The 27,859-nt window shown below is 39.4% G+C and overlaps 2 protein-coding genes across 3 annotated transcripts in view; one reads left to right on the forward strand and one right to left on the reverse strand.

The window, feature by feature from the left end:
- The window catches only part of CNIH4 (cornichon family AMPA receptor auxiliary protein 4), a 45,673-nt gene extending 22,847 nt beyond the window's left edge, over positions 1-22,826 (reverse strand). The window contains exon 1 of the mRNA XM_070255573.1: positions 22,670-22,826. The gene's annotated coding sequence lies outside the window, so the exon portion shown is untranslated. The remainder of the gene's footprint in view (positions 1-22,669) is intronic.
- NVL (nuclear VCP like) overlaps positions 22,816-27,859 on the forward strand; it is a 90,600-nt gene continuing 85,556 nt past the window's right edge. Inside the window, exons 1-4 of one of the 2 annotated variants that reach the window (XM_005607990.4) lie at positions 22,816-23,194; positions 26,829-26,902; positions 27,525-27,577; positions 27,663-27,762. In XM_005607990.4, coding sequence (XP_005608047.2) covers positions 23,138-23,194; positions 26,829-26,902; positions 27,525-27,577; positions 27,663-27,762 — 284 coding nt within the window. In that variant the 5' untranslated portion in view covers positions 22,816-23,137. The remainder of the gene's footprint in view (positions 23,195-26,828; positions 26,903-27,524; positions 27,578-27,662; positions 27,763-27,859) is intronic. The other variant, XM_014738027.3, reaches the window with a different exon arrangement.

Here is a 27,859-nt window from a genome sequence, read left to right on the forward strand (position 1 = left end):
AACTTGGTTGTGTCGGGGAGGAAGACATTTCCTCTTCCCAAATGGGGGTTCATCTGGCTGGAGAACGAATTAAATTCACATGAGACAGAATAGCAAGAGAAAATTAAACAAAGCTTTATGAGGAACCACGGCCCGGGGCCTTTCTTCCAGAAGGAAGAAAGGGCACCAAAGAAGTGGGGTGCACATAGTGGTTATATACCCCCAAACAGGGTGTTTCACATGTGATTGAAATGTCCCTCCCACAATAGTCACAAGATTGCCCTGTCGGCACAGCTCTTGATGGACACAGCAGGTAATGGTCTGCTATCTCGGTGGGTGTAGCAGGAGGCAAGTCTATTGTCTGGAGCTGGGCGGTCACAAGTGAGCACAGCAATCAGTTCCTTCCCTAAGGAAAGATGCTTAATCCTTAAAGAAATGCCAACGTTGGGAGGGGGAGGGAAGTCAGTTACAGGAGGTTACCAGACTAGCACAATAAAATGCAGATTTAAGTCCTTGCCTTTGGTATTGATTAAGAGTTTCTAGAGAGAAGGTCATCTCCTTTCTTCTTCCTGGTACAGAGAGGGAGGCACATTTTACAGATAGAGATTTACCTTACAAATGTAAATGCGTCCTAAGGAAGGGCAAGTTCCATTCCTCAGAGCCTCCTTCCCTGTCCCAGTTTATCAAAAGCAATCAGCCTCAAATAATCCTGATGCCAAAGAGACATATCTTGTGGTGGCCAACCTCAGGTCCCCACAGTTGCAATGTCAAAACTATGGGGAATGCAAAATTTGAGAGAGGGAAATGATCAGCATTACACAACAATAAGTACACTGTGTGTCTATGTGTATGTGTGAGAAAGAGTCATCAAGACTTTTGATTTAAAATATATGTTATATTTTAAAAGTACAGATTGAACTGTTTCAGTTTCCTGTCTGGCATGTAAGGAGCTTAGCAGTTACCAGTGGATCCTAACAAGAAATAAAAAGCCAAACTGAAAAATCAACAGCTCTTCTTAGATCTGTCGAAAATAATCCATAAATGAAAATTTGGGTGAGTTTATTCTGAGCCAAAACGTGAGGACCATGGCCTTGGGCCTTTCTTCCCGAAGGAAGAAAGGGCACCAAAGAAGTGGGTGTACAGAGTAGTTATATACCCTCAAAGACGATGCTCCACATATGATTCAAATGTCCCTCTTAGAATAGTCACGAGACTGCTCTGTCAGCATGGTGATTGATGGACACAGCAGGTAGTGGGTCTACTGTCTCGTGGACACGGCAGGGTGGCAGGTCTGTTGTCTCAAGCTGGGTGGTCACAGGTGAGCACAGCAATCAGTTCCTAGCCCAGGGAAAGATGCTTATCCTTAAGGAAATGCCAATGTGGGGGAAGTTGCACCTTTATCTCAAGGCCTTTGTTCTTGCCTTAGGAAATGTTTAAAGCAGAGATACAATGCGTACTCAATGGCCTGTCAGGCCTTTTTGGAAAAACAAAGTCAGGCCGAATTAGGTTTACACCAAATGGCTTCCTCATATACTCCAATATAGTCTGTTGCTTGCCACTTTTATTTGTCAGATCTGTCAGAGAAGTGAGGTCACAGGGCAAACCACTGCCCCTGAAATCACAACGACAGGCTGATACAGAGAATCACAACTTACCAGAGCAGACACACACAGGCAGAAACCTCTGCGGAACCAGTATTGGGATAGGAAAACCTGAACTGTAAGTGACAAAAAGCTAGAGGCTCAGTGCGGATGAGCCTAAATAGGAAAACTCCAGAGAGGGCTCTGCACTTTTGTGAATTTTCCCTCCTGTTGGTCTACTGGGTTTTCTTGGTGAAGATCAAAGAAAACTTTTCTTGTGCTTCCTGCAGGGCGAGGTGAAAAATGCCCATTTTGGAAAAGACCAGAGCATTCTGTTCTTCATAAAAAGACCTGCCCTCAGAAGAAATGATTTTATCAGAGCCTGTCTTTTTGAGGTTTCATCAGAGTCCAAATGACCTGGGGGAAAGGAAATACTCAACTCCAGGCCCCTCAGTCATCTGTCCCATAGGGGTTGGTTAGAGGTACTTGTGAAGCTCACAGCCCAGGGGCACAGGCTCGCTAAAAAAAAGACTTAATCATAGGACTATAGAGCTATCCTTCTCCCAACCTCTCACCACCACATTGCTAAAAGCCTATTCCTTGGAGTTCCTTTCACCCAGGACATCATGTTCAGCTTTCAACAAAAAAATTACAAGGCATAATAAAAGGCAAAAAAAACCCACACCACAGTCTGAAGAGACAGAGCAAGCACCAGATCCAGACTCAGATATGGCAGAGATGTTAGAACTATCAGATCATGAATTTAAAACAATTATGATTAATATGCTAAGGGCTCTACTGGAAAAAGTGTAGACAACCTGCAAGAACAGATGGATAATGTAGGCAAAGAAATGGAAATTCTAAGGAAGAATCAAAAAGAAATGCTGGAGATCAAAAACACTGCAACAGAAATGAAGAACGCCTTTCACAGGCTCATCAGTACAGTTGACATGGCTGAGAAAAGAATCTCTCAGCTTGAGACTATGTCAATAGAAACTTCCAAAACTAAAACGCAAAGAGAAAAAAGACTGAAAAAAAACAATGGAACAGAATATTCAAGCATTGTGGGACAACTACGAAAGGTGTAACATATGCATAATGGGAACACCAGAAGGAGAAGAAAGAGAGAAACAAACAAGAAATACTTAAAGCAATAGTGACTCAGAATTTCCCCCAAATTAATATCAGACATCAAACCACAAATCCAGGAAGCTCAGATAACACTAGGCAGGATAAATGCCAAAACCGACACATAGGTATAACATATGAAAACTTCAGAAAATCAAACATTAGAAAAAATATACTGGAAGAAGCCAGAGGAAAACAATACCTTACCTACAAAGGAAAAATGATAAGAATTACATCTGACTTCTCAGAAACCAGGCAAGCAAGAAGAGAGTGGAATGAAACAGTTAAAGGGTGAGAGCAAAAAAAAGACACCAACCTAGAATTCTGTGTCCTGAAAAATTATCCTTCAGAAGTGAAGGAGAAATAAAGACTTTCCCAGACAAACAAAAATAGAGAATTTGTTGCCAGTAGAACCGCCTTGCAAGAAATGTTAAAAGAAGTTCTTCAGAGAGAAGGAAATTGATAGAAGTCAGAAACTTGAATCTATATAAAAAAGAAAGAGCTTTAGAGAAGGAATAAGTGAAGATAAATAAAAACTTTTATTTTTCTTATTCTTAGTTGATCTAACAGATCAACTTATATATATGGATATACACACACACGCACATACATACATGCATATGTATAAGTGAAATGAGTGACAGCAATGACACAAAGGATAGGAAGGAGGAATTAGGAATATTTTGTTACTATAAGGTACTTGCCTTAGCCACAAAGTGGCATAGTGTTATTTGAAAGTGGATTTGTATTAATTGTAAATGTATATTGCAAACTCTAGGGCAACTGCTAAAAAAAAGTAAAAAAAGAAATATAATTGATATGCTAAGAAAGAAGAGAAAATGGAATCATATAAAATGTTCAGTTAAAACCCCAAATGGCAGAAAAAGAGTGAAAGACAAAACTGGAAACAAAAAATAAGGCAACAAATAGAAAACAGTACAAATATGGTAGATGTTAGTCCAACTATATCAATAATTGCTTTGTGTCAATGATCTAAATACACAAATTAAAAGACAGAGATTATCACAGCGGATTAAAAATCAAGACCCAACTGTATGTTGTCTACAAGAAACCCACTTTAAATATAAAGACATATATAGATTACAAGTAAAGGGATGGTTCCTATGAGAGTAGAGCTTTAATATTCTCACTATAACAACAACAAAATAGTAATTATGTCAAGTAAAGGACGTGTTAATTAACCTTATTGCAGTAAACAGTTTGCATCAAATCATCACATTGTACACTTTAAATTTACACAATGTTATATGTCAATTATATCTCAATAAAGCTGCAGAAAAAAAAAGTAAAGAGAGGTGAATAAAAATATACCATGCTAACACTAATCAAAAAAAAAGCAGGAGAAGCTATATTAATTTTAGACAGAGCAGACTTCAGAGCAAGAAAAATTATCAAGGATAAGGAGAAGCATTGCATAATGATAAAAGTTCATTTCTCCAAGAAGACACAACAATCCTTAATGTGTATGTGCCTAACAACAGAGCAATCAAAATGAGACAAAAATTGACAGAACAGCAAGGAGAAATAAATGAATCCATTATTATAGTTGGAGACCTCAACAATTCTCACACAGAAAAGGACAGATACAACAGGCAGACAATCAATAAGGACACAGCTGAACTGAACATCATCATCAATCAACTGGATATGATTCACATCTATAGACTACTTCACCCAACAGCAGAATACACACTCTTCTCAAATTGAACTGTTTCCTCACTTGTCAGGTGACTTCCTTCAGTAGATTCCAGAGAAAAGATACATGGATGTAACTTTTTGAGACTGAGAGTGTCTGAGATTAGCTTTGTTCTACCCCTACCTTGACTGATAGTTTGAATTGCTATAGAATTATAGGTTGAAAATTATTTTCCAGAATAATTTTGACAGCATTGCACCACTGTCTTCTTGCTTGCATTAGTGCATGAGTTGAAAATGTTGTGCCATTCTAAAATTCTTGATCCTACGGATGTATCCTATTTGTTTTCTCTGGAAGATTTAGGATCTTCCCTTATCCTTGACATTCTGACATTTCATGACAACACGTCTTCATTGTGCTAGGCACTCAGTGGTCTCATTCAATATGGAAACTCATGCCTTACAGTTCTGGTAAGTTTTCAAGGGTTGCTTCTTTATTTTTTTTACTTCTGTTTTCTCCCTTCTCACTTCATAAAACTTCTTTTAGTTATACATTAGTACCTCCTAGATTGAGAATATTTCCTGTCTTGTTTTGATCCTTATGTATTTATTTTTTACCTTCTATGAGAATTTCTCAGCTTTACCTTACAAACCTTCTAATGAGGCTTATTTACTATCATCTTTTTAATTTATAAGAGATCCTTTTTGTTCTCTGATTGTTCTTTTTTATAGCTTCCTCTTATTATTTCAGTGATACAGTATCTTCTCATTTCTATGATGATACAAATTTTGGTATACTTGAAATATCCTTCTGCTCTGTGCATTGTCTCTCTTTCCTCTAATTTACTTTTTTCCATTTCTTTGCTTTGGTCTGTATTTCATGTTGGAGATTACCTGCAAATAAACTTGGATCCTTGACAGTCTGTTCATATGTTAAATGAAAACATATTAAAAGGGTGATTGGGAGTTCCATACGGATGGGAAGGGCTGATTGATTAGTGGGTTTCATTGTGTGTTGGTCAGTAGTGACCTAGTAGATCAGTGGCTGACCTTTGCCTCCTCAAAGGTGGCACTTTTCCCTAGGACCCTTCAGTTACTCCAGAAAAGAATCCAGCTCTTATCTGAAACAGTCTAAGCCAGGCTGCCAGTGTTCTGAGAGACAAATAGGAAAATGGAGCTGGGGTTTCATTTGAAGACTATCACTTGATAGTCCTGTTTTCGGTGTTATGCCTCCTTTCTGTTCTTTGCTATATCTAGTAAGTAAAATAAGAGGAAAAAATTGCACATGGGCATCATGGCAGAGTGAGCTCTTCCCTCAGACTCTCCCTTCTAAAATACAAATAGAGGGACATTCAAACACCAACAGAGGACACACACACAACACAGGAGACATCTGGGAGACCCACACAGCCATATGCCTGTAGGTGCTGGTGAGGCTGGATCCTCCGGAGGAAGGTGAGGCTGCTCAGCAGGAACTCTGTGGAGAGAGAAGATTTATGGCTAGAGGAAGGGCACAGTTCCCACCTGGAGTTCCAGCCTCATGCTCCAGCCCCATGTTCACCAGGAGAGCAGCATGGTAAGAGAGGGGCTGGCTAGATGAGCAGCTCAGCTGGGGAGAGGCGCTGTGTTCCTGCCTGGCACTCCAGCCCCACATTCACGGGGAGAGCAGCATGGTGAGAGAGGGGTTGGCTAGAGGAGCAGCTCAGCTGGGGAGAGGGTTCTGGTCCTGCCCAATGCTCTGGCCCTGTGCTCCAGCCACATGACCACAAGGAGCACTGCACACAGAGAGAAGCAGTGGCAGGTGGAGCCCTGTGAGCATGCAGAGAGAGGCATCATTTTGGGGAGGCAGGCAGGTATAAGAAAGTGCTCCTTACCCTGCCTGGCACTCCAGTCCTGCCATCACCCAGAGCTCTGCACAGAGTGAGAAGCGGAGGCTGAGGGAAGCACAGGAAAACGAGAGCACCCCTCCTCCTGCACACAGTGCTCCAGATCTGCCATTGGCCAGAGCATCACACAGTGAGAAAAGCAGCCAGTGGCTAGAGCTGGGGATCCCCAGATCATGCTGGACCCAGAATACACAGCGCATGATCCTCACCCAGTGGAAGCACATGGCAGCAGCATCCAGATAATAACACCATGCAGAGGCAAAAACCCACACCATCAAGCAATATGAGAAAGTATATTAAATCTCCAGACCAGAAGGAATATGACAAGTACCCAGAAGACAACCCTGAAGACACAGAAATTCATAACCTAAATGACAAAGAATTCAAAATAGCTATCATGAGAAAACTCAACAAATTACAAGAAAATACAGAAAGACAAATTAATGAATTCAGGAGCTTGTTCACAAAAGAGATTGAAACTTTAAAGAAGAACCAATCAGCGTTGTTGGACATGAAAAACACAACGGATGAGATAAAGAAAAATCTGGGCTCCCTAAACAACAAAACTAACAATATGGAAGACTGAATTAACAATTTAGAAGACAATACTATAGAAATGCTTCAGAGGGAGGATAAGAGAGAACTAAGACTAAAAAGAAATGAAGAGGCTCTCAGAGAAATATCTGACTCAATTAGGAAATGCAACATTTCCTAATTACATATAAACTATATATTTATATATATATATAAACAATTATAGGTATTCCAGAGGGGAAAGAAAAGGTGAATGGAGCAGAAAGCTTGTTGAAAGAAATAATAGCGGAGAATTTCCCAAACCTGGGAAAGGAGATGGAAATCCACGTAAAAGAGGCTACCACAACTCCCAACTACATTAATGTAAAAAGACCTCCTGCAAGGCATATAGTAGTAAAGCTGGCAAAATTCAATGACAGAAAAAATATTAAGGGCAGCAAGGCAGAAGAAAACAACTTACAGAGGAACCCCTATCAAGCTTTCAGTGGATTTCTCAGCAGAAACCTTACAGGCTAGGAGAGAGTGGAATGATACAGTCAAAATCCTGAAAGACAAAATCTTCCAGCCAAGAATTCTCTATCCAGTAAAAATCTCCTTCAGATATGACAGAGAAATAAAAACTTTCCCAGATAAACAAAAGCTAAGGGAGTTCATAACCACAAGACCTCCACTACAAGAAACCCTCAAGAAGGCTCTCATGAAAGAAAGAAAGGAAAAAGAAGAAAACAGGAAAAGGGCTACAAAGCCCTGAGCAAGGAGATGAATAGGTATGCCACAGTCAGAAATTGGCAGCTCTCTTTCAGATCAGGTTGGTAAACGCTTAATTCTTACATCAAGGATAAAGAAAAGGAAAACATCAAAATAAAAATTATATCATCACCTTAACCACAAACTAACAACACAAGATGGAATAAGATATGACAAGAATAAATTAGAAGGGGAAGAGGAAAGGGACAGAATCAGTACAGTCTAAGGAAATAAGAGGCAATCAGAGAATGGACTATCTCATCTTCAAGACTTTTTATATGAACCTAATGGTAACCACTAAACAAATAATTAGAACAGAGACACATATGACAAACAAGGAGAAAATGAAGAAAACCAACATAGAAAACTGTCTAATCAAATTGGTAGCCTGATATACTTGGGACAAGAAACAAAGGATATGCCGAAGAACTAGAAAATGTGCAATAAGATGACAGTATTAAGCCCTCATACATCACTCTAAATGTAAATGGACTGAATTCTCCAAGCAAAAGACACAGACTGGCTGGATGGATTAAAGAATAAGACCCAACAATATGCTGCCTTCAGGAAAAACATCTCAGCTCTAAAGACAAACATCGGCTCAGAGTGAAGGGATGGAAGACAATACTCCAAGCTAAGGGCAAACAAAAGAAAGCAGGTGTTGCCATACTTATATCAGACAAAGTAGACTTCAAGATAAAACAGGTAAAGAGAGACAAAGAGGGGCAATATTTAGTGATAAATGGGACTCTCCAGCAAGAAGACATAACACTTATAAATATATATGTGCCCAACACAGGAGCACCAAAGTACATAAAGCAACTATTAACAAGCCTAAAAGGAGATATTACCAATGATACAATAATAGTAGGGGACCTCAACACCCCACTTACTTCAATGGATAGATCAACCAGACAAAAAGTCAACAAGGAGATAATGGAATTAAATGAAAAACTAGACCAGATGAACTTAAAAGATATAGAGTACTCCATCCAAAAACAGCAGAGTATACATTCTTCTCAAGTGTGCATGGAACATTCTCAAGGATAGACCACATATTGGGAAACAAGGCAAACCTGAATAAATTTAAGAAGACTGAAATCATATCTATTATCTTCTCTGACCATAATGTCATGAAAATAGAAATCAATTACAATAAAAAAGCAGGGAAAGGAACAAAAATGTGGAGACTACACAACGTGCTACTGAACAACCAATGGGTTGTTGAAGAAATAAAAGGAGAAATCAAAAAATATTTGGAGACAAATGAGAATGAAAACACACTGTACCAACTCATAGGGGATGTAGCAAAAGCAGTCCTAAGAGGGCAATTTATAGCAATACAGGCCCATGTTAACAAACAATAAAAAGTTCAAATAAACAATCTTAAACTACACCTAACAGAATTAGAAAAAGAAGAACAAAGCCCAGACTCAGTAGAAGGAGGGAAATAATAAAAATTAGAGCAGAAATAAATGAAATTTAAACAAAAAAGACTGTAAAAAGGATCAATGAAACAAGGAGCTGATTCTTTGAGAAGATAAACTAAATTGACAAACCCTTGGCCAGACTCACTAAGAAAAAAAGAGAGAAGGCTCAAATAAATAAAATTAGAAATGAAATAGGAGAAATTACAATGGATATCACTGAAATACAAAAGATTATAAGAGAATATTATGAAAAACTATATGCCAACAAACTGGACAATCTAGAAGAAATGGATAGACTCTTAGACTCTTACAACCTCCCAAGACTTAATGAAGAAGAAATAGAGAATCTAAATAGACCAGTCACAAGTAAAGATATTGAAACAGTTATCAAAAACCTCCCCAAAAATAAAAGTCCAGGACCAGATGGCTTCTCAGGAGAATTCTACTAAACAGTCAAAGAAGATTTATTACCCATTCTTTTCAAACTATTCCAAAAAATTGACGAAGATGGAAAAAGTCCTAACACATTCTACGAGGCCAACATCACCCTGATACCAAATCCAGATAAGGACAACACAAAGAAGGAAAACTACAGGCCAATATCACTGATGAACATAGACGCAAAAATACTGAACAAAATATTGGCAACCTGAATACAGCAATACATTAAAAAGATCATACACCAATACCAAGCAAGATTCATACCAGGGACACAATGATGGTTCAACGTCCACAAATCCATCAAAGTTATTCACCACAATAACAAAATTAGGACAAAAACCCATGTGATAATCTCCATAGATGCAGAGAAGGCATTTGACAAGATCCAACATCCATTCATGATAAAAACTCTCAATAAAATGGGTATAGAAGGAAAGTATCTCAACATGATAAAGGCCATATATGACAAACCCATAGCCAACATCATACTCAGTGGGGAAAAACTGAAAGCCATCCCTCTGAGAACAGGAATAAGATAAGGGTGCCAACTCTCACCACTCTTATTCAACATAGTACTAGAGGTTTTGGCCAGAGCAATTAGGCAAGAAAAAGAAATAGGGGCAAGCTCCAGGGCCAAGTGGTTAATTTGCACACTCCGCTTCAGCGGCCCAGGGTTTCACCGGCTTGGATACTGGGTGTGGACATGGCACTCCTCATTAGGCCATGCTGAGGCAGTGTCCTACATGCCACAACTAGAAGGACCCACAACTAAAATATACAACTATGTACTGGGGGGATTTGGCGAGAAAAAGCAGAAAAAAAGAAAAAACAATAAAAGGAATCCAATAAGCACTGAAGAAGTGAGACTCTCGCTGTTTGCAGATGACATGATTTTATACATAGTAAACCCTAAAGAATCCATTGGAAAACTATTAGAAATAATCAACAACTACAGCAAAGTTGCAGGGTACAAAGTCAACTTACAAAAATCAGTAGCATTTCTATACTCAAATAACTAACAGAACAAGAACTCAAGAATACAATTCCAGGGGCTGGCCCCGTGGCCGAGTGGTTAAGTTCGCGTGCTCCGCTGCAGGTGGCCCAGTGTTTCGTTGGTTTGAATCCTGCGCGCGGACATGGCGCTGCTCATCGAGCCATGCTGAGGCAGCGTCCCACATACCACAACTAGAAGGACCCACAAAGAAGAATATACAGCTATGTACTGGGGGGCTTTGGGGAGAAAAAGGAAAAAAAATCTTTAAAAAAAAAAAGAATACAATTCCATTTACAATCACAACAAAAAGAATAAAATACCTAGGAATAAATTTAACCAAGGAGGTGAAAGACCTGTACATAGAAAACTATAAGACATTAATGAAAGAAATCAATGATGACATAAAGAAATGAAAAGATATTCCATGCACATGGATTGGAAGAATCAACATAGTTAAATGTCCATACTACCTAAAGCAATCTACAGATTCAATGCAATCCCAGTCAGAATCCCAATGACATTCTTCATAGAAATAGAACAAAGAATCCTAAAATTCATCTGAGGCAAAAAAGACCCTGAATAGGCAAAGAAAGACTGAAAAACAAGAACAAAGCTGGTGGCATTGCAGTCCCTGACTTCAAAATATATTACAAAGCTATAGTAATCAAAACAGCATGGCGCTGGTACAAGAACAGACGCACAGATCAATGGAACAGGATTGAAAGACCAGAAATAAAACCACAGATCTATGGACAGCTAAGCTTTAACAAAGGAGTCAAGAACATATATTGGAGTAAGGAAAGCCTCTTTAATAAATGATACTGGGAAAATGGGACAGCCACATGCAAAAGAATGAAAGTAGACCATTATCTTTCCCCATGCACAGAAATAGACTCAAAATGGACCAAAGACTTGAAGGTAAGACCTGAAACCATAAAACTTCTGGAAGAGAATATAGGCAGTACACTCTTTTATATCACCCTTAAAAGGATCTTTTCAAATACCCTATCTACTCAGACAAGGGAAACAAAAGAAAAAATAAACAAGTGGGACGTCATCAGACTAAAGAGCTTCTGCAAGGCAAAGGAAACCAAGGTCAAAATGAAAAAACAACCCACCAACTGGGAGAAAATATTTGTAGATCATATATCTGATAAGGGGTTAATCTCCATAATATATAAAGAGCTCACAGAAATGAACTACAAAAAAACAAACAACTCAATCAAAAAGTGGGAAGAAGACATGGATAGAAATTTTTCCAAAGAAGACATACAGATGGCCAATAGGCATATGAAAAGATGCTCAACATCACTAATCATCAGGGAAATGCAAATCAAACTACACTTAGATACCACCTTACACCCATTAGAATGGCTATAATCACCAAGACAAATAACAACCAATGTTGGAGAGGTTGTGGAGAAACGGGAACCCTCATCCACTGCTGGTGGGAATGCAAACTGGTGCAGCCACAATGGAAAACAGTATGGAGATTCTCAAAAAATTAAAAATGGAAATATCATATGACCCAGCTATCCCACTACTGGGTATTTATCCAAAGAACTTGAAATCAGCAATTCAAAGAGAGTTATGCACCCCTATGTTCATTGAGGCATTATTCACAATATCCAAGACATGGAAACTAACTGAGTGCCCATCGATGGATGATTGGATAAAGAAGATGTGGTATATATACACAATGGAATCTAATCAATCATAAAAAAAGACAAAATTGTCCCATTTGCAACCACATGGATGAAGCTTGAGGGCATAATATTAAGCGAAATAAGCCAAACAGAGAAAGACTAACACCATATGATTTCACTTATATGTGGAATATAAACAAACTTATGGACAAAGAGAATAAATTAGTGGTTACCAGGAGATGGAGGGGTGGAGGGTGGGCATAAGGGGCAAAGGGACATACTTATATGGTGTATGACAAACAATAATGTACAACTGAAATCTCACAATGTTATAAGCCAATATGACCACAGTAAAAAACAATAATAATAAAAATAAATAAATTTTAAAAATTGCACGTGAACTGGAAAGGAGAAAATCAATTTTGTCTGTGTAGACTGTCTTATTAATAAGGTTGGAGGACACAAAGTCAATACACAAAAATCAATTGTATTTTTATACACTACCAATAAACAGTTAAAAATCAAAGTTTTAAAATAACAGTACCACTTACAATATCACCAAAAAGCATAAAATACTTAGGGATAAACCTAATAAAATATCTCCAGGATCTGTATGTGATAACTACAAAACACTGACAGAACAATCAAAGAAGACCTAAATAAATAGAGAGATATACCATGTTCATGGATTAGGAGACTCCATATTGTTAAAATGTCAATTCTTCCAAAACTGTTCTATAGGTTGAAGGCAATCCCAATCAAAATCATAGCAGGATTTCTTGTATAGAAATATCAAGCTTATTCTAAAATTTATATGAAAAGGCAAAGGAATTATAACAGCCAAGACAATCTTAAAAAAGAAAAACAAAGTTGAAGGACTCATACTACCTGATTTGAAGATATACTAAAACCACAGCAATCAAGACACTGTGATATTAATGAAAGTAGAGACACATAGATAAATGGAACAAAGTAACAAGTTCAGAAATAGACCCACACATATATAGTCAATTTATTTATTTTTTGATAAAGGTGCAAAGACAATTCACTGATCTTTTCCAGAACCAATTGTTCTACAAGTATTGGACATCCATATGTAAAAAGTGAATGTTGACCCATAATCCTCACCTTATTCACAAATTAACTCAAAATGGAATCAGACTTAAATGTAAAATTCTAAAAATATAAAGGGAAAAGACTGTGATCAAACTTTTCATTGGTAACTATATGCAGTAAAGCAGGAAAGTAATATTCCCAATATTCGAAGGGAGAAATTCAATCAATACTGACTGAATATTGTGTCAATGAACCACACTGACCTGTCTCCTACCTGGTGCCGAACACAAAGAAATTCCACATAAAATGCAGCATTAAAAAAATAAACACTGAGTTCATTAATTAAAAGGTGGGGTTTCCCCAGTTTCATAAACCCAGATCAGAGTAGAACAGTGAAATGGAGCTGAAAAGCTCATGAGGGAATTGTAACTACATATGGATCACAACCATTGCAAGCTGGGACCTTAATGTCCAAGTAGGGAAGTAGAGACACATAGATAAATGGAACAAAGTAACAAGTTCAGAAATAGACCCAAGACCAAGAAATAGAATCCAAGACCAAAACCTCCTATGCAGGAGAGGTATGGCATAAATTACAGGAATCCTATAGAGCAGCCCCATTTATAAGCAGAGTTTAAGATTAATAGAGAGCTATAATAAGCACACAGAAGTATCAAGGAAGCTTCACTTTGTGTAGAAAAACAGTCCCCCCAAAAAAATCAGAATCTAAAGTCCGGGCCGTGCTTATACACAGGATCTCACTCACGTTCACATTTACACTGCACAGGTGGAATGGGTTTCTAAGATCTGCAATTAATGTCAACAAAACATGTTCTTGAACAAGGGAAACACTGACAGAAGCAAACTACCAATTGAACAAAATAAAGCATAAAGAAAAGAGACTCAGATATCTAAGGTAACACGAAAAAAGATGCACTTAAAAATAGTGGAGAGAGCCAAAAACTGGAAATCACCTAACAATTCTGAATAGGCAAATGGGTAAAAAAATTATGGTGTAACCATGCAATCGAATACTACACAGCAATAAAAACAATGAACTACTGGTATATGCAAACCATGGATAAATTACAAAGACATTATGTTGAACAAAAGTCAGAAACAAAAGAGTATATACTATTTGATTCTATTATATAAAATCTGACTAATTAAAATCTAATATATAGTACCAGAAAGCATATCAGTGGTGGCCTATTTCTAGGGGGTGGTGGATTGGCTGGGAAGTGGCATAAGATAATATTTCAGGGTTGATGGAAATTATCTCTAGCTTTCCATTGCCTGCATGGGTCCATGTGTTGTTAAAAACAATTAAATTGGAGTGACATCAGTGAAGCTGGTGGACTAAGGAACTCCAAAAGTCTCTCCCTCCACAAAAGCAGCAAGTAAATTGGCAAAAACGGTCAGAATCAACTTTATCAGAACTTTGGAAAATAATTGAAAGTTTACAGCACTCACACCTAGGATTAATCAAGGAAAAAGAGCTGAATCTCAACATTTAAGGAAATCTTTGTTGAGTCACAAGCTGATCACTAAGCTAAAGGAACAGAGTCTTCAGTGGCCACACACAACAAAGAATATACTTTTGAGAATTAGTTTAGATAAGTAACAAAACAAGCAAATGACAAATGCAACAAGCAGCAACAATAAAACCTGGGAAGGGAGTTGTCATATTACAACATTCAAAACATCCAGTTTCAACAAGAACAACAGCAAAAATGAGGCATGCACAGAAACAAGAAAGCATGGCCCACACAAAGGATGCAAAGAACTTAATAGAAACTGTCTCTGAGGAAGCCCAGATGCTGGGTTTACTAAATAAAGACTTTAAATCACCTCTTTAAAATATGCTCAAAAGCTAAAGAAAACTATGCATAAAGAACTAAAAGACACTGTGAGAATAATGTCTCACAAAACAGAGAAATTAATAAAGAGATAGAAATTATCAAAAGGAACCAAATAGAAATGAAGTTATTGAAAAGGAAAATGACTGAAATTAAAAAATTCCATAGAGGGTATCAACAGCAGATTTGATCAGGCAGGGAAAGAATCAGCAAACTTGAATATAGGTCAATTGAAATTACCTAGTCTGAAAAGCAGAAAGAAAAAAGAATGAAGAAAAATGGTCAGACTACATGAAACCTGTGAGACACTACCAAAGATAGCAAAATATGTATAATGGGAGTTCCAGAAGAGGAGAGAGAGAAAGGAACAGGAAGAATATTTGAAAACATAATGATCAATAACTTCCCAAATTTGATGAAGACATGAATTGTCACATCCAACAAGCCTGACAAGTCCCAAGTAGCATAAACTCAAAGAGATCCACACCAAGACACATTATAATCAAACCATTTAAAGCCAAAGATGGAATCCTGAAAGCAGCAAGAGAGAAATAATTAGTCATATACAGGAACTCTCAATAAGATTAATAGCTGATTTCTTATTAGAAACTGTGGAGACCAGAAGACTTTGGAATAACATAATCAAAATGCTAAAAAAAGAAAAAAAAGAAAACTCTAAACTAAGAATTCTATATCCAGCAAAACTATCCTTTAAAAGTAAAGGAAATGTAAGACCTACAACTAAAACTTCTGAAGCAAACATAGGAAAGCTTCATGACATTGGATTTGGCAGTGATTTCTTGTACACGACACCAAAAGCTCAGATAACAAAAGCAGAAATAGACAAATGGCACTACATCAAACTTAAAAACTTTTGTGCATCAAAGGAAACAATCAACAGAGTGAAAAGGCAACCTATGGAATTGGAGAAAATATTTGAAATCATATATCTGATAAGGGATTAACATTGAGAATATATAAAGAACTCCTACAACTCAACAACAACAAAAAACCCCAATTACAAAATGGGCAAGGACTCGAATAGACATTTCTTCAAAGAAGATGTACAAATAGCCAACAAGCATCTGAAAGGATGCTCAACATCATTAATCATCAGAGAAGGGCAAATCAAACCATAATGAGATAACACCTCACACCCATCAGGTTGGCCACTATCAAAAGAACAGAAAATAACAAGTGTTAGTGAAGATGTGGAGAAATTGAAACTCTCGCACACTGTTGGTGGGAATGTAAAATGGTGCCGCCACTATGGAAAACAATATAGAGCTTCCTCAAAAAATTAAAAATAGAATTATCATATGATCCCGCAATCCTACTTCTGGGTATATATTCAAAAGAATTGAAAGCCAGATTTCAGAGAGATTTGCACACCCATGTTCACTGCAGTATTATTCACATTAACAAAGAGGTGGAAGCAACCCAATGTCCACTGATGGATAAATGGACAAAGAAAATGTGGTCTATAAATACAATGGAATATTATTCAGCCTTTGAAAACACTGTTTTGTCACATGCTACGACATAGATGAATCTTGAGGAAATTATGCTAAATTGAAAGAAGCCAGCCACAAAAAGACAAATACTGTATGATTCCACTTATATGAGGTATCTAGAGTAGCCAAATTCACAGAAACAGAAAGCAGAATGGTGGTTTCCAGGGGCTGGAGCGAGGAGGAAATGGGGACTTTTGGTTCAATGGGCACAGAGTTTCAGTTTTGCAGGATGAAAAAGTTCTACAGGGCAAAAATCAGTTGCCCAACAACGTTAATATAGTTAACTACTGAACTGTGCACTTAGACGTGGTTAAGATGGTAAACTCTGTTACGGGTGTTTTACCACAATCAAATTTTTTTAAATGAAGGAAAAATTACAACATTCCCAGATAAACAAAAACTGAGAGATTTCTTTGCCAGTATATCTGCCCTACAATAAAAGGTAAAGCATGCCCATCCTTTAGGCAGAAAGGAAGGACATTAACTTGAAACCAAAAGAGGAAATAAAGAATTCTGGTAAAAGTAACTACATAAGGAAATGTAAAAGTTAGCATTAATGTAATTTTGGTTTCTAATTCTTCTTTCTTTGCTATATGATTTAAAGCAGAACTACATAAAACTATAATTATAAATCCGGTGATGTGCACACAATGTATAAAAATGTAGTATGTGTAGGGGCCAGCCCCGTGACCAAGTGGTTAAGTTCGTGAGCTCCACTTTGGTGGCCCAGGGTTTCACTGGTTCGGATCCTGGGCGGGGACATGGCACTGCTTGTCACACCACGTTGAGGTGGTGTCCCACATGCCACTACTAGAAAGACCCATAACTAAAATATACAGCTACTTACTGGGGGGATTTGGGGAGAAAAAGAAGATTGGCAACAGTTGTTAGCTCAGGTGTTAATCTTTAAAAAAAATGTATGTGACAATAACAATATAATGAGGGGGGCAAAGCTATATATAGTAGCAAAGTTTGTATACTACTGAAACTAAGTAGATATTAATTCAAACTCAACTATTATAAATTAACATGTTAATTGTACTTCCCAGGGAAACCATTAAGAAATTAACTTTAGGGGCCGGCCCAGTGGCGCAGCGGTTAAGTGCACACGTTCCACTTGGGTGGCTCGGGGTTCACCGGTTCGGATCCCATGTGTGGGCATGGCACTGCTTGGCAAGCTATGCTGTGGTAGGTGTCCCATGCATAAAGTGGAGGAAGACGGGCATGGATGTTAGCGCAGGGCCAGTCTCCCTCAGCGAAAAAAAAGAGGAGGGTTGGCAGCAGATGTTAGCTCAGGACTAATCTTCCTCAAAAAAAAGAAAGAAATTAACTTTAGGGAAATGGGAATCAAAATCATGAGATACCGTTTCACACTCCCTAGGATGGCTGTAATTAAAAAACAAAAAGACAGAAAATAAGTCTTGGGGAGGATATGGAGAAATTGGAAACTTCATACATTGCTGGTGGGAATGTAAAACAGTCCAACTGCTGTGGAAAACAGTTGGGTTGTTCTTCAAAAAGTAAACATTGAATTACCACATGACCTGGCAAGCTCTCTCTTAGGTATATACCCAAGAGAACTGAAATAAGGTATTCAGAGAAAAATTTGTACATGGATGGTCATAGCAGCATTATTCTTTAGAGCTAAAAAGGGGAAATAATCCTAAAATCAATCAACTGATAAACTGATAAAATGTGATATATCCATACAACGGGATATTATTCAACCACAAAAAGGATTGAAGTATCAATACTTGCTACAATCTGGATAAACTTTGGAAACACTATGCTAAGTGAAAGAAGCCAGACACAAAAGGTCACATATTGGATGATTCCATTTATGTGAAATGTCCATAACAGGCAAATCCAAAGAGACAGAAAGTAGCTTAGCGGTTTCCAGAGGCTAGGGAGAGGGAGGAATTGGTAGTGACTGCTTAACGGGCAGGGGGTGTCTTTTGGGGCTGATGAAAACGTTCTCGAACTATACAGTGGTGATACTCGCAGAACAGTATAAATTTACTAAACGCCACTGAATTTTATACTGCAAAATCATTAAGCTGGTGAATTTTATGTTATGTGAATTTTGCCTCAATTTAAAAAAATAACTAAATAGTATGCTTAAAATGGATGCATTTTATTACAGATAAAAATGATACCTCAGGGGCCGGCCCCATGGCCAAGTGGCTAAGCTTGCACACTTCACTTTAGTGGCCAGGGGTTTGCTGGTTCAGATACTGGGTGTGGACCTACACATCGCTCATCAAGCCGTGCTGTGGCAGCATCCCACATGGAACTAGAATGACTTACAGCTAGGATATACAAGTAGGGCTTTGGGGAGGAAAAAAAAAGAGGGAGATTGGCAACAGGTGTTAGCTCAGGGTCAATCTTCCTCAAGAAAATAAAAAAGATACTGCAAGAGTTTTTTAAAAAACAAATAATGATACTGAGTTCTTATTCAGGAATCTTTTGGCTCTCCTTGATCATTTGCTCTTTCACATTAATCTTAGACTCAACTTTTGAAATTCCTCCAAATAACCTATATTCACTCAAATTAATGTTGGTTGTGAATGACAAAAACCTCAAATAACGGTGATTTAGACAACAAAGAAGTTTATTTTTCTCTCTTTCTGTTCCTAGAACAGGTCACCTTTTTTTCTGCCTTAGGGCCTTTGCATACTCTCTCTACCTGAAACTCTTCCAACACAACCAGTTCCTGCACCCTTCAGGACGTTAAAAAGTCTTCCCCTGACCGCTCAGATTAAGGTAGGCTCCCTTTGTCATGCTCCATCATAGGACCCACATTATTTACTTCACAATCTCCATTCATTTACCAACAATTATTCACTGAAAACCTTCTATATGAAAGGTATTGTCCCAAGGACTATGAAATCCTCATGATTTCTCATTTCTGTAATTATATGTTTATTTTTTTGCCAGGCCATTGCCTGTCCCCCTCACTAGAACGTAAGTTTCAAGACCGTATCTGTTTGATCATCGCTGTATCCTCTGACTTCAGCATAGTACCGGCAGACAGTACAACTAACACTTGTAAACTGAACGCATAAAATGCCAGCTCAAAATGCTATTGTCATTCTATTCAAGATTAGGGACATGAATGAAGTGGTCTTTCCAAAGGAGGATAAACTTGGTTAGAAAACAATTATTAGCCTTTACGAAATAAAATAAATCAAGTCAAAAGCATTTTTGTCTTAACCTCAGGAACTCAAATGCAGATACAGTCTGCAGCTCCCAGCAAGCAGGCAACCCTTTTGAACCTCAAGAAGGAAACTCTGCCATGCGCACACTCTCACCTTTTTCTCCAGGTTCCTATTACACATAGAGTGACTGTATAATGTATTGTGCAAACTAACACCCTTTTGAGAGAAAAAGGTGAGAAAGCAACTATATGAACGAACAATGGCCAGACCATATATAAAAACAGAACTCTGACTTACAGTCTGCAGCAACCCGCCCAGAAAGCCAACCTGCTATCTGCAGCAACTAACCCAGGCAGCCAGCCTGAGAGCTACAAGTCAGACTCACAGGAAGTCCGACCACTATCTCTAGCGAACAATCCAAGAAGCCAAACAATAAATCCTGGAACAATTGGCCCCAAGCGGCCAGGACTCCATTAATAACTGACAGCTTCCCTAATTTTTGTCCCTGCTTCCAACTTAGGACCAACCAGAGAAAGACAAACATGCTCCCTTAACCAGCCACAAAGGATGCTCTGCTTCTAGTTAGCCCACCCACAACTTCCAGATGCTAGGAGTCTTCAGTCAAGGCATCCTGGAAGCCTTCCCCTTTTCAGCTATAAACTTCCCCAATTCTCTGCCTGCCTTTGAGTCTCTGCCCAAATGCAAGCGATGGTGGCTGACTCCCTTTCTACTGCAAGCTGTGAATAGTCTTTGCCTGTTCTCATTCGGGTGATTTTCATCTATTTTCACAAAGGGAATACTATGAATAATTATGCTGGATCAACAGGCAAAAATCAGGACTGTCCTGAGTAAATCCAGACATGGGTTACCCTAATTACAAAGCACAATTAGACAAGGGGCTGTTTGCTAGTGAGACACAAAGTTTCGGAGGGCAAAGGTGGGAACACCAGAAGGTGAAATGTGCCACTACCACTAGGGGGGGTTGCACCATTAAAGAATGGAGGACTGTTCAATCACTGCAGGAAGTTCTTGAGATGTATACGCACTCAAGTTACTAGCATTCAGCAATCTTTTTGGTTTAGATGTATGCCACGGTAAAATAGTCTTCAGGGTGATAATTGCTGGAAATAATCCCAACAGAAAACGTTCAAGCATACTATTATTGGTAACATATTAATTTACTTTCATTTATTGCCTACTGCATCTGATGTAAAGAGGCGAAAACCGCACTGCTTGCCTTTAAGAAGCTAGCATTCTAGAGAACTTCAGGTCCGTGTGGGTCACATAATTTGCAGGGCCCAGTTCAAAATTAAAATAAGGCGCCACTTGTTCAAAAAGTATGAAGAATTTCAAGATGGCAACAGCAAGAGCATTAAACCAAGTGTGGGGCCCATCTGAGCACAAAGTCCTTTGTGTCTGCACAGGTCACACATCCATGAAGCCACCCCTAAATGTAGACTAGTATTCTCTAACAAATTATAGACCAATAAACTATGCTGCTTGGTATATGTTGTGATGCTGCTGGGCCCTTCAGCCTGTTTTTACTCTCTGTGGTACATTTGGCACGCACAGAATTAAATTATGTAAAGAAGTTACTGGGCATTGACTATATTTGTGCTATTTGCTGTAGAGAATCTTTGCTAAAGTTTAATATAATCAAGAACTTATATGTTTATCCTACTTTAAAAAGATGTTATAAAAAGTTACAATTACAATTCTTTTGCTTTTCCCCACAAGATTCAAGGACAGGGCAGGGACCGAAACTAGAGGGCAGTCAATAAATACTTGCTGAATGAATGAGAATAAGGTTCAATGGGTGGAGCTTTTGGGAACTATCTGGAAAGTCTGAAAGGGAGATGGTTAGCTGGGATTCTGAAAGTCATAGGCTGGCCAGGAAGAGGGCATTGGATGCAGGAGAAAACGTCAATGAAAGCAAAGTGCTGGAGGCCTGTCCAGTGGCGCAGCAGTGAATTTCCCATGCTCTGCGTTGGCAGCCCAGTGTCCCCTGGTTCGGATCCTGTGTGAGAACATACACGCTGCTCATCCAGCCATGCTGTGGCGGCAACCCACATAGAAGAACCGGAAGGACTGACGACTAGGATACACAACTATGTACTGGGGCTTTGGAGAGAAAAAAAACCAAAGAGGGACATTGGCAACAGAAGTTAGCTCAGGGCCAATCTTCCTCACAAAAAAGCAAGCAAGCAAGCAAAGTGTTGCGTACAATTTATTTATTTGTTTATTAACATTATCTTCCAATAGAACTGTTAAGCCTCCTAGAAGCAGGAATCTCTTTCCTCACAGCTGTACTCAGTGCCTGTGACCTAGCATGCCTTCAACAAACATTCATTGACTGAATAAACGCAGGGAATGCTACTTAGCTAAAAGCAGAGTACACATATAGTAAAAAAGTGAAACGAAGTTGGAACCAAGTTGACCAATGTTTTGAATATCAGAGTGAGAATCTATACTTTAGTCAGTGTACAGAAAAGAACCATTGAAAAGAGCAGTGATACCATCTGAACTCTGAACGGACAGTAAGCCAGGGGTATCCTGAGCAAGAAAATACAGCTGTCAACAGCTCACCATCTTAATTCCACTCCTCTCCTCCCCTCTCTACACCTTAATACACAACTAAGGCTGCACTTAATATTGTCATAAGCCAAATAAGACCTCAAATAAGAATACTGAGAACACGAGTAAAACACGCAAGCAAAAAACTAAAGCCGGTAACTTTTCTCCTTTTTCCGATTAATAATAATTGTCCCTTTATTTGTTTCCTTAACTGCATGATAAACTTTTTGGGGCAAATACATATGTTAAATAAAATCCTGGGCAGTTTCTAGATCGAGCTGAAGTCTTGCACTGAATGTGCTCAACATATTATCTATGGAAAATAGCACAAGATCAAACGATTCCCAACTCTAACACACGGCTTAGTTACCCGGGTAAACCAGTCCTTTTCTTTTGACACCCAACCCCGTTCTCGGACCTCGAGAATGTGGGTATTTAGGTGGAAAGGCAAGCAGCAGGGTGGCAATGTGTTTTTATCCTGACTTACTCGTCTCAAATATCCACAGCTTTTAGTTTTAAGATTCCGGGTCAAGACTAACTTTGCATCCAAACAGGGTGTGTCCGGAATAAGACAAACAAAACCAAGTCTGCCCACAGACGCCGGCAACAGATCGCCGGCAGGAACCTCCCGGCAGCCACCGCGCGCACGTGTCCGCACAGCCGGGAACAATAAAGTTAAGCGCGTTCAAAGGGGTCCTCGCCATCCAGGACCTGTTAGACAAGCCTGCAAAATAAGACTCCTAGAAACTCCCTGATGTTTTCAGCTCTTCTCCTCGTTCTCGGGAGTTTTTTTCCTGACTCGCGGGACAAAAGTCCTGACGGCAGTGGCGTGGGCTAGGCCGGGCGGGGCGCATTTCGGGTGCAGCGGGCCCGGCGATCGCCGCGGGCAGCCCCGCGAAGGTCCCCGGCTCACGTGGAGCCGGCCGCCGGGGTTGTGGCCCGGGAGACAGACGCGATGAAGCCCAGACCCGCGAGGTTCGTTGATAACAAGCTGAAGCAGCGAGTCATCCAGGTGTGTATTCTGCACGGCCGGGCCTCACAGTGCTCCCTGTTCGCTGCCCACGGGCACTGGTGGCCCTTTCTCGGGAGGCTTCACTCGGCGGCTTGCCCCTGTCTGGGTCGGGCGTGGGTCTGTTGACAATTCCACTCCTCCGCGAGTGCTGCGGAGCCTGCCCGTCCCATCGTGGGGCGGGCTTTCAAGGAGGAGCCCGGGACCCTGGGAGGGTGCCCAGCCTGGTGGGCTTGCCCGGATCTGGTCGACCTCAGCCCAGATCCGTAAGGAGAGTGGAGATGGTCTTTGAGTTAAAAGCTTCCTGTCTTATGAAGTTAGGACAGAAACGTTCTTCAAACGCCCACATTGTACGAGGCGCTTTGAGGGCCATAAAGAATACGTTAAATTTCTGTTTTCAAGAAACTCGGGGTCAGATTGGGACACATGTAGGTGACAGGGATCTGACGTTATGATAGGTTCTTTACCTGTGGTCTTTTCATTTTCATAATCATCAGTAGAAAGCAGTGTGTGGTAAATGTCTTGGAATGGTACGGTCAGCAAGCATTCTTAGAAGGAGGAAGAGATTTTTCTGCACATTGGACTTTGGGAGCTGTACTCTCCTGGTTTTTCTTTTACTTTCCCCACCGCTATGCAATCTCCTTTTTGCATCTGTCTCTTTCTACGAGTCTCTAAAAGTTGGACGTCCCCTGAGCCCCTGTGCTCTCACCTCCTCTTTCTTTATCCTTGTAGTCCTCTCTTACCTATCCGTACTTCCTAGGTGATCTCATCCAGTCTAGTACCTTTAAATACTACCTATATATTCATGACTCCTAAATTTATATCCCCAGTGCAGATTTTATCTTGAATGCCAGATCGATATATCCAAATTCCTTCTCAACATCTCCTCTTGAATGTCCGATAGGTATCTTCAACTTAACTTATCCAAACTGAACTTGTGATAGTCTCCTCCAAACCTGTCCTTTCTTGGTGTTCTCTATTTCAGTAAATGACACCACCAGCCATCCAGTTGTTAAGGCTAATTTTTTTTTTTGCTGAGGAAAATTTGTCCTGAGCTAACATCTGTGGCCACTCTTCCTCTTTTTTTTTTTGGTATGTGAGCTACTACCACAGCATGGTCACTGACAGAGGAGTGGTGTAGGTTGGTGCCCATGAACCAAACCTGGGGCTCCAAAGCAGAGCTCCCCAAACTTAACCACTAGGCCACTGGGACTGGCCCTCCAAAATCTTAAGAATCATTCTGACTCCTTTCTTTTGCTTTAATCAACAGTCTGTTTGGTTTGCCTTCAAAATATACTCCAAACCCCACCACTTTTTACCATCTCCTCTCCCACCCATCCTAGCTCAAACTGCTGTCTCTGTATTAGACTATTGCAATCGCCTGCTAACTAATCTCTCTGGTTCTGGTTTTCCCTAAAGTCTGTCCCCACAGAGCAGCCAGGGACATCCTTCTAAAGGGAAAGTTGGAGTTTGCCAGGGCCCTGCTCAGAATCCTTCAGCGGACTCTCAGGCATCTGGAGTAAAACCCACCCGAAAAAGCCCTGCATCTTCTGGCCCCTGTCTGCTTTTTCTCCTTGTTTCCTCTTGCTCTCTCCCTTGCTTACACTGACCTAACCACACGGACCTTCTCAAACATGCTGAGCATGGGACCTCTGCTCTTGGCGTTTCGTTCACTGAAGTGCTCTTCCTCTGGATTTTCCTGCAACTTGCTTCTTCACTCAATTCAGCTATCTGAGCAGTGACTCCTAGTGGCCGGAACCAGTGGCCTCTTCTCAGTCCTGGCCACACTTGACTGCTCTTCAGCATTTGACATTATCACTTTCCCTCTGTTGCTTTTACTTTGACTCATTATAAAAGCAGTAGTTGTCTTGGTTTAAAATAAAAGAGACAGAAGGGCATACAATGAAAAGAAAGATTTCCTTTCTTCTTTACTGTGCTTCTCCAGAGGTAAGCATGGAGTTTCTCTTGTATCTTTTTTAAGATTTTATATGCATATGCACTTATATATATTTGTTTTTTTAAAAAAAGTCACACACTTGGGCTCCTCTTCATCTCTTCTGCTGCTTGCTTTTTTCACTTGGCTATATATTTTATACATCTTCCAAATAGTTCACTTGCCTCCTTTTAACTAGCATGTTAGTTATCTATTGCTGCCAAACAAATTACCCCAAAACTTAGCAGATTTAAGTGGCTTTATTTCCGTTGCTATCAAGGAGCTTTTTGACTTGTAGTGGATATGAAATGTACACAACTATGTATAATTCCAAATAAATTATAGTGAATGATGGCATCCTCTAGGAGTCCAGAGAAGGGGAAAATTAACTAGAACTGCCCAGCTTTGGATACCTAGTCTCTCGTCATTGGAGGCAGTTATGCAGAGACTGTTATCATGTGTTAGGGAGTCTTGAGAAGAAATTGCTGGATGAGTGGGAGACCTGGACTGGAGAACTAGCAAGGATGGAAACATGGAAGTTGATAGTTAGTCCAGGTTTGAAATCTGGCCCTGTAACTTACGTGCTGCCCAGCAAGTAGTCAGGCGCTGCATAATGACGGTTTGGTCAGTGACAGACTGCGTATATGATGGTGGTCCCATTAGATTAGGACCGTGCAGCCTAGGCATGCAGTAGGCTACACCATCTAGGTTTGTGTCAGTACACTCTGTGATGTTCACACGAGAATGAAATTGCCTAACGATGCATTTCTCTGAATGTGTCTCTGTCGTTAAGCAATGCATGACTGTAATTAACCTTGTAAAAGCCTCATTTAAACTTCCTCATCTGTAAAATGGGGAGACTAACATCTACCTCGTAGGATTGTGCATACTAAGGGGATGATGTATGTAAGGCCCCTACAGCAGGTTTACAGGGCCTTTTGTCTCTCAGAAGTTTTTTCGTCGTGACCCTAGGCCAAAAGTAAAATTTAATGGGTCTGTTTATTAAGTAGTTAGGTTCAAGCAACTTAATAACGATTTAGGCCAAATAACTTAGTAGCTTTTTGAAAGAATAATATACAAAAATGGAAGGAAAATTAATATATTTGTAGCTCATTCTTAAATAACCACAGTCACTTACTAGCAGGATTTGTGTGTCTGTTGGGCACTGTGCAACTTCTCATACCTTGTAATCAGATTGACACTGCCACTCTTATTTCCTTTTCCACATTGATTTTTGCATAGTGTTTGTTTTTTATTACAGCAGCTGCTGAAAACCCAGCTTTACAAAGTTATACATGATCAAAAACCGATGTAATGTTGAAACCGTGAAGTGTCTCAGGCTAGTAGTTCCTGCAGTGCTGGGTAGATGTCAGATATTACTGTGCTCCCTCAAATTTAAATTACCTCTTCGTGCCCTTGAGTTTAGTGCTTTGTTCTGGGCTATTTAGGAACCTAGGATATAGGAAGCCCTCACGTATTACTTTCTTGCTCTTCTAGTCATTGTGTTGTCATAGTGATTAATAATGTTAATTCTCTGATTCCAGACTTGACACTTGATTTTTAATTTTTATTTGTTTCTTGTGTGCTTTAATAATGAAGAGTTTACATTAAAGTATAACATTTGAATAGCTCAGTCTCTTATTTGTCGATTAAAATCACTGCGTTTGAAATAGTTTTACATATTTATCGTATTTTTTGTTCTAGTACCTCACCAGTAACAGATGTGGCAAATATGTGGACACTGGAGTCTTAGCATCTGATTTACAAAGAATGTATAGGTAAAGAAATGTCTTCAGATTCATGCTTTTCTTTCCCACCATTTTTTAAAGTTTCCATCCTGCCTAAATTTCCAATTGATGTTGGTAATTACTGGCATTGGTTCACTAGCCCATAAACTTGGAATTCAGTTCAGTTGTACAAACATTTATCCCGCACCTGTGGTATGAAGGAGCTATGCCTGTCACCAAGGGGAATGGCTGTTGCTTATCTTTCGGTCCCAAGTCTGGTCAGGAGATAGAGAAGTTATTATATTACTTCCTTTCCTGCTTCGTTAGAAAATTAAAACCATCAAGCGTGATCTCCCTCAGCTTCCTGACTGTTTATCTAGAAATGTGTCCCTCATTTAGTCTTTGCACTAAAGGTTAAATCCTTTCTTCCCTTCTCTGTCCCCTTCACTATAAGCTGGCAGTATTCCTAATGCTATACCGCCATCTCTAATCCAGAAAAATTACGGTAGTAAAAATGTAAACTCGGAAGTTGTTTGAAAATAAGTTTATGGTCAGTGTGAATACAGTGACATAATAATATATTCATGCAAATTTATGTGACCAATTTAGATTGACCTTAATGGAATAATGTGAGTGGAGACCACTGCACTAAACTCCTTCTTTTGTTTTTTAGTATAGACTATGGTCGAAGGAAAAGAAATGCTTTCAGGATTCAGGTAGAAAAAGGTGAGTCTTTTGTGATAGAGCTGAATTAGTAATAAAGTTATAGAAAGAAGTGTTTTAGCTCATGGTATTTTTCTTTTTGTTTCAGTATTTAGCATACTTAGTAGTGAGAAAGAACTTAAGGATATAAGAGAATTGGAAGATGAACATCTGGCAAAAAGAGCAAGACAAGGTGAAGATGAGAATGAGTAAGGATTACACAGCCCTGGGGTTTTTTCTAAAACGTGAACCTGAACTAATATTTCTGGGGTCGAAGAGATGGTTTAAGATTAGAGATGGTTAAAG

The sequence above is a fragment of the Equus caballus genome, chromosome 30, assembly GCF_041296265.1.
Source record: "Equus caballus isolate H_3958 breed thoroughbred chromosome 30, TB-T2T, whole genome shotgun sequence".
Taxonomy (NCBI): domain Eukaryota; kingdom Metazoa; phylum Chordata; class Mammalia; order Perissodactyla; family Equidae; genus Equus; species Equus caballus.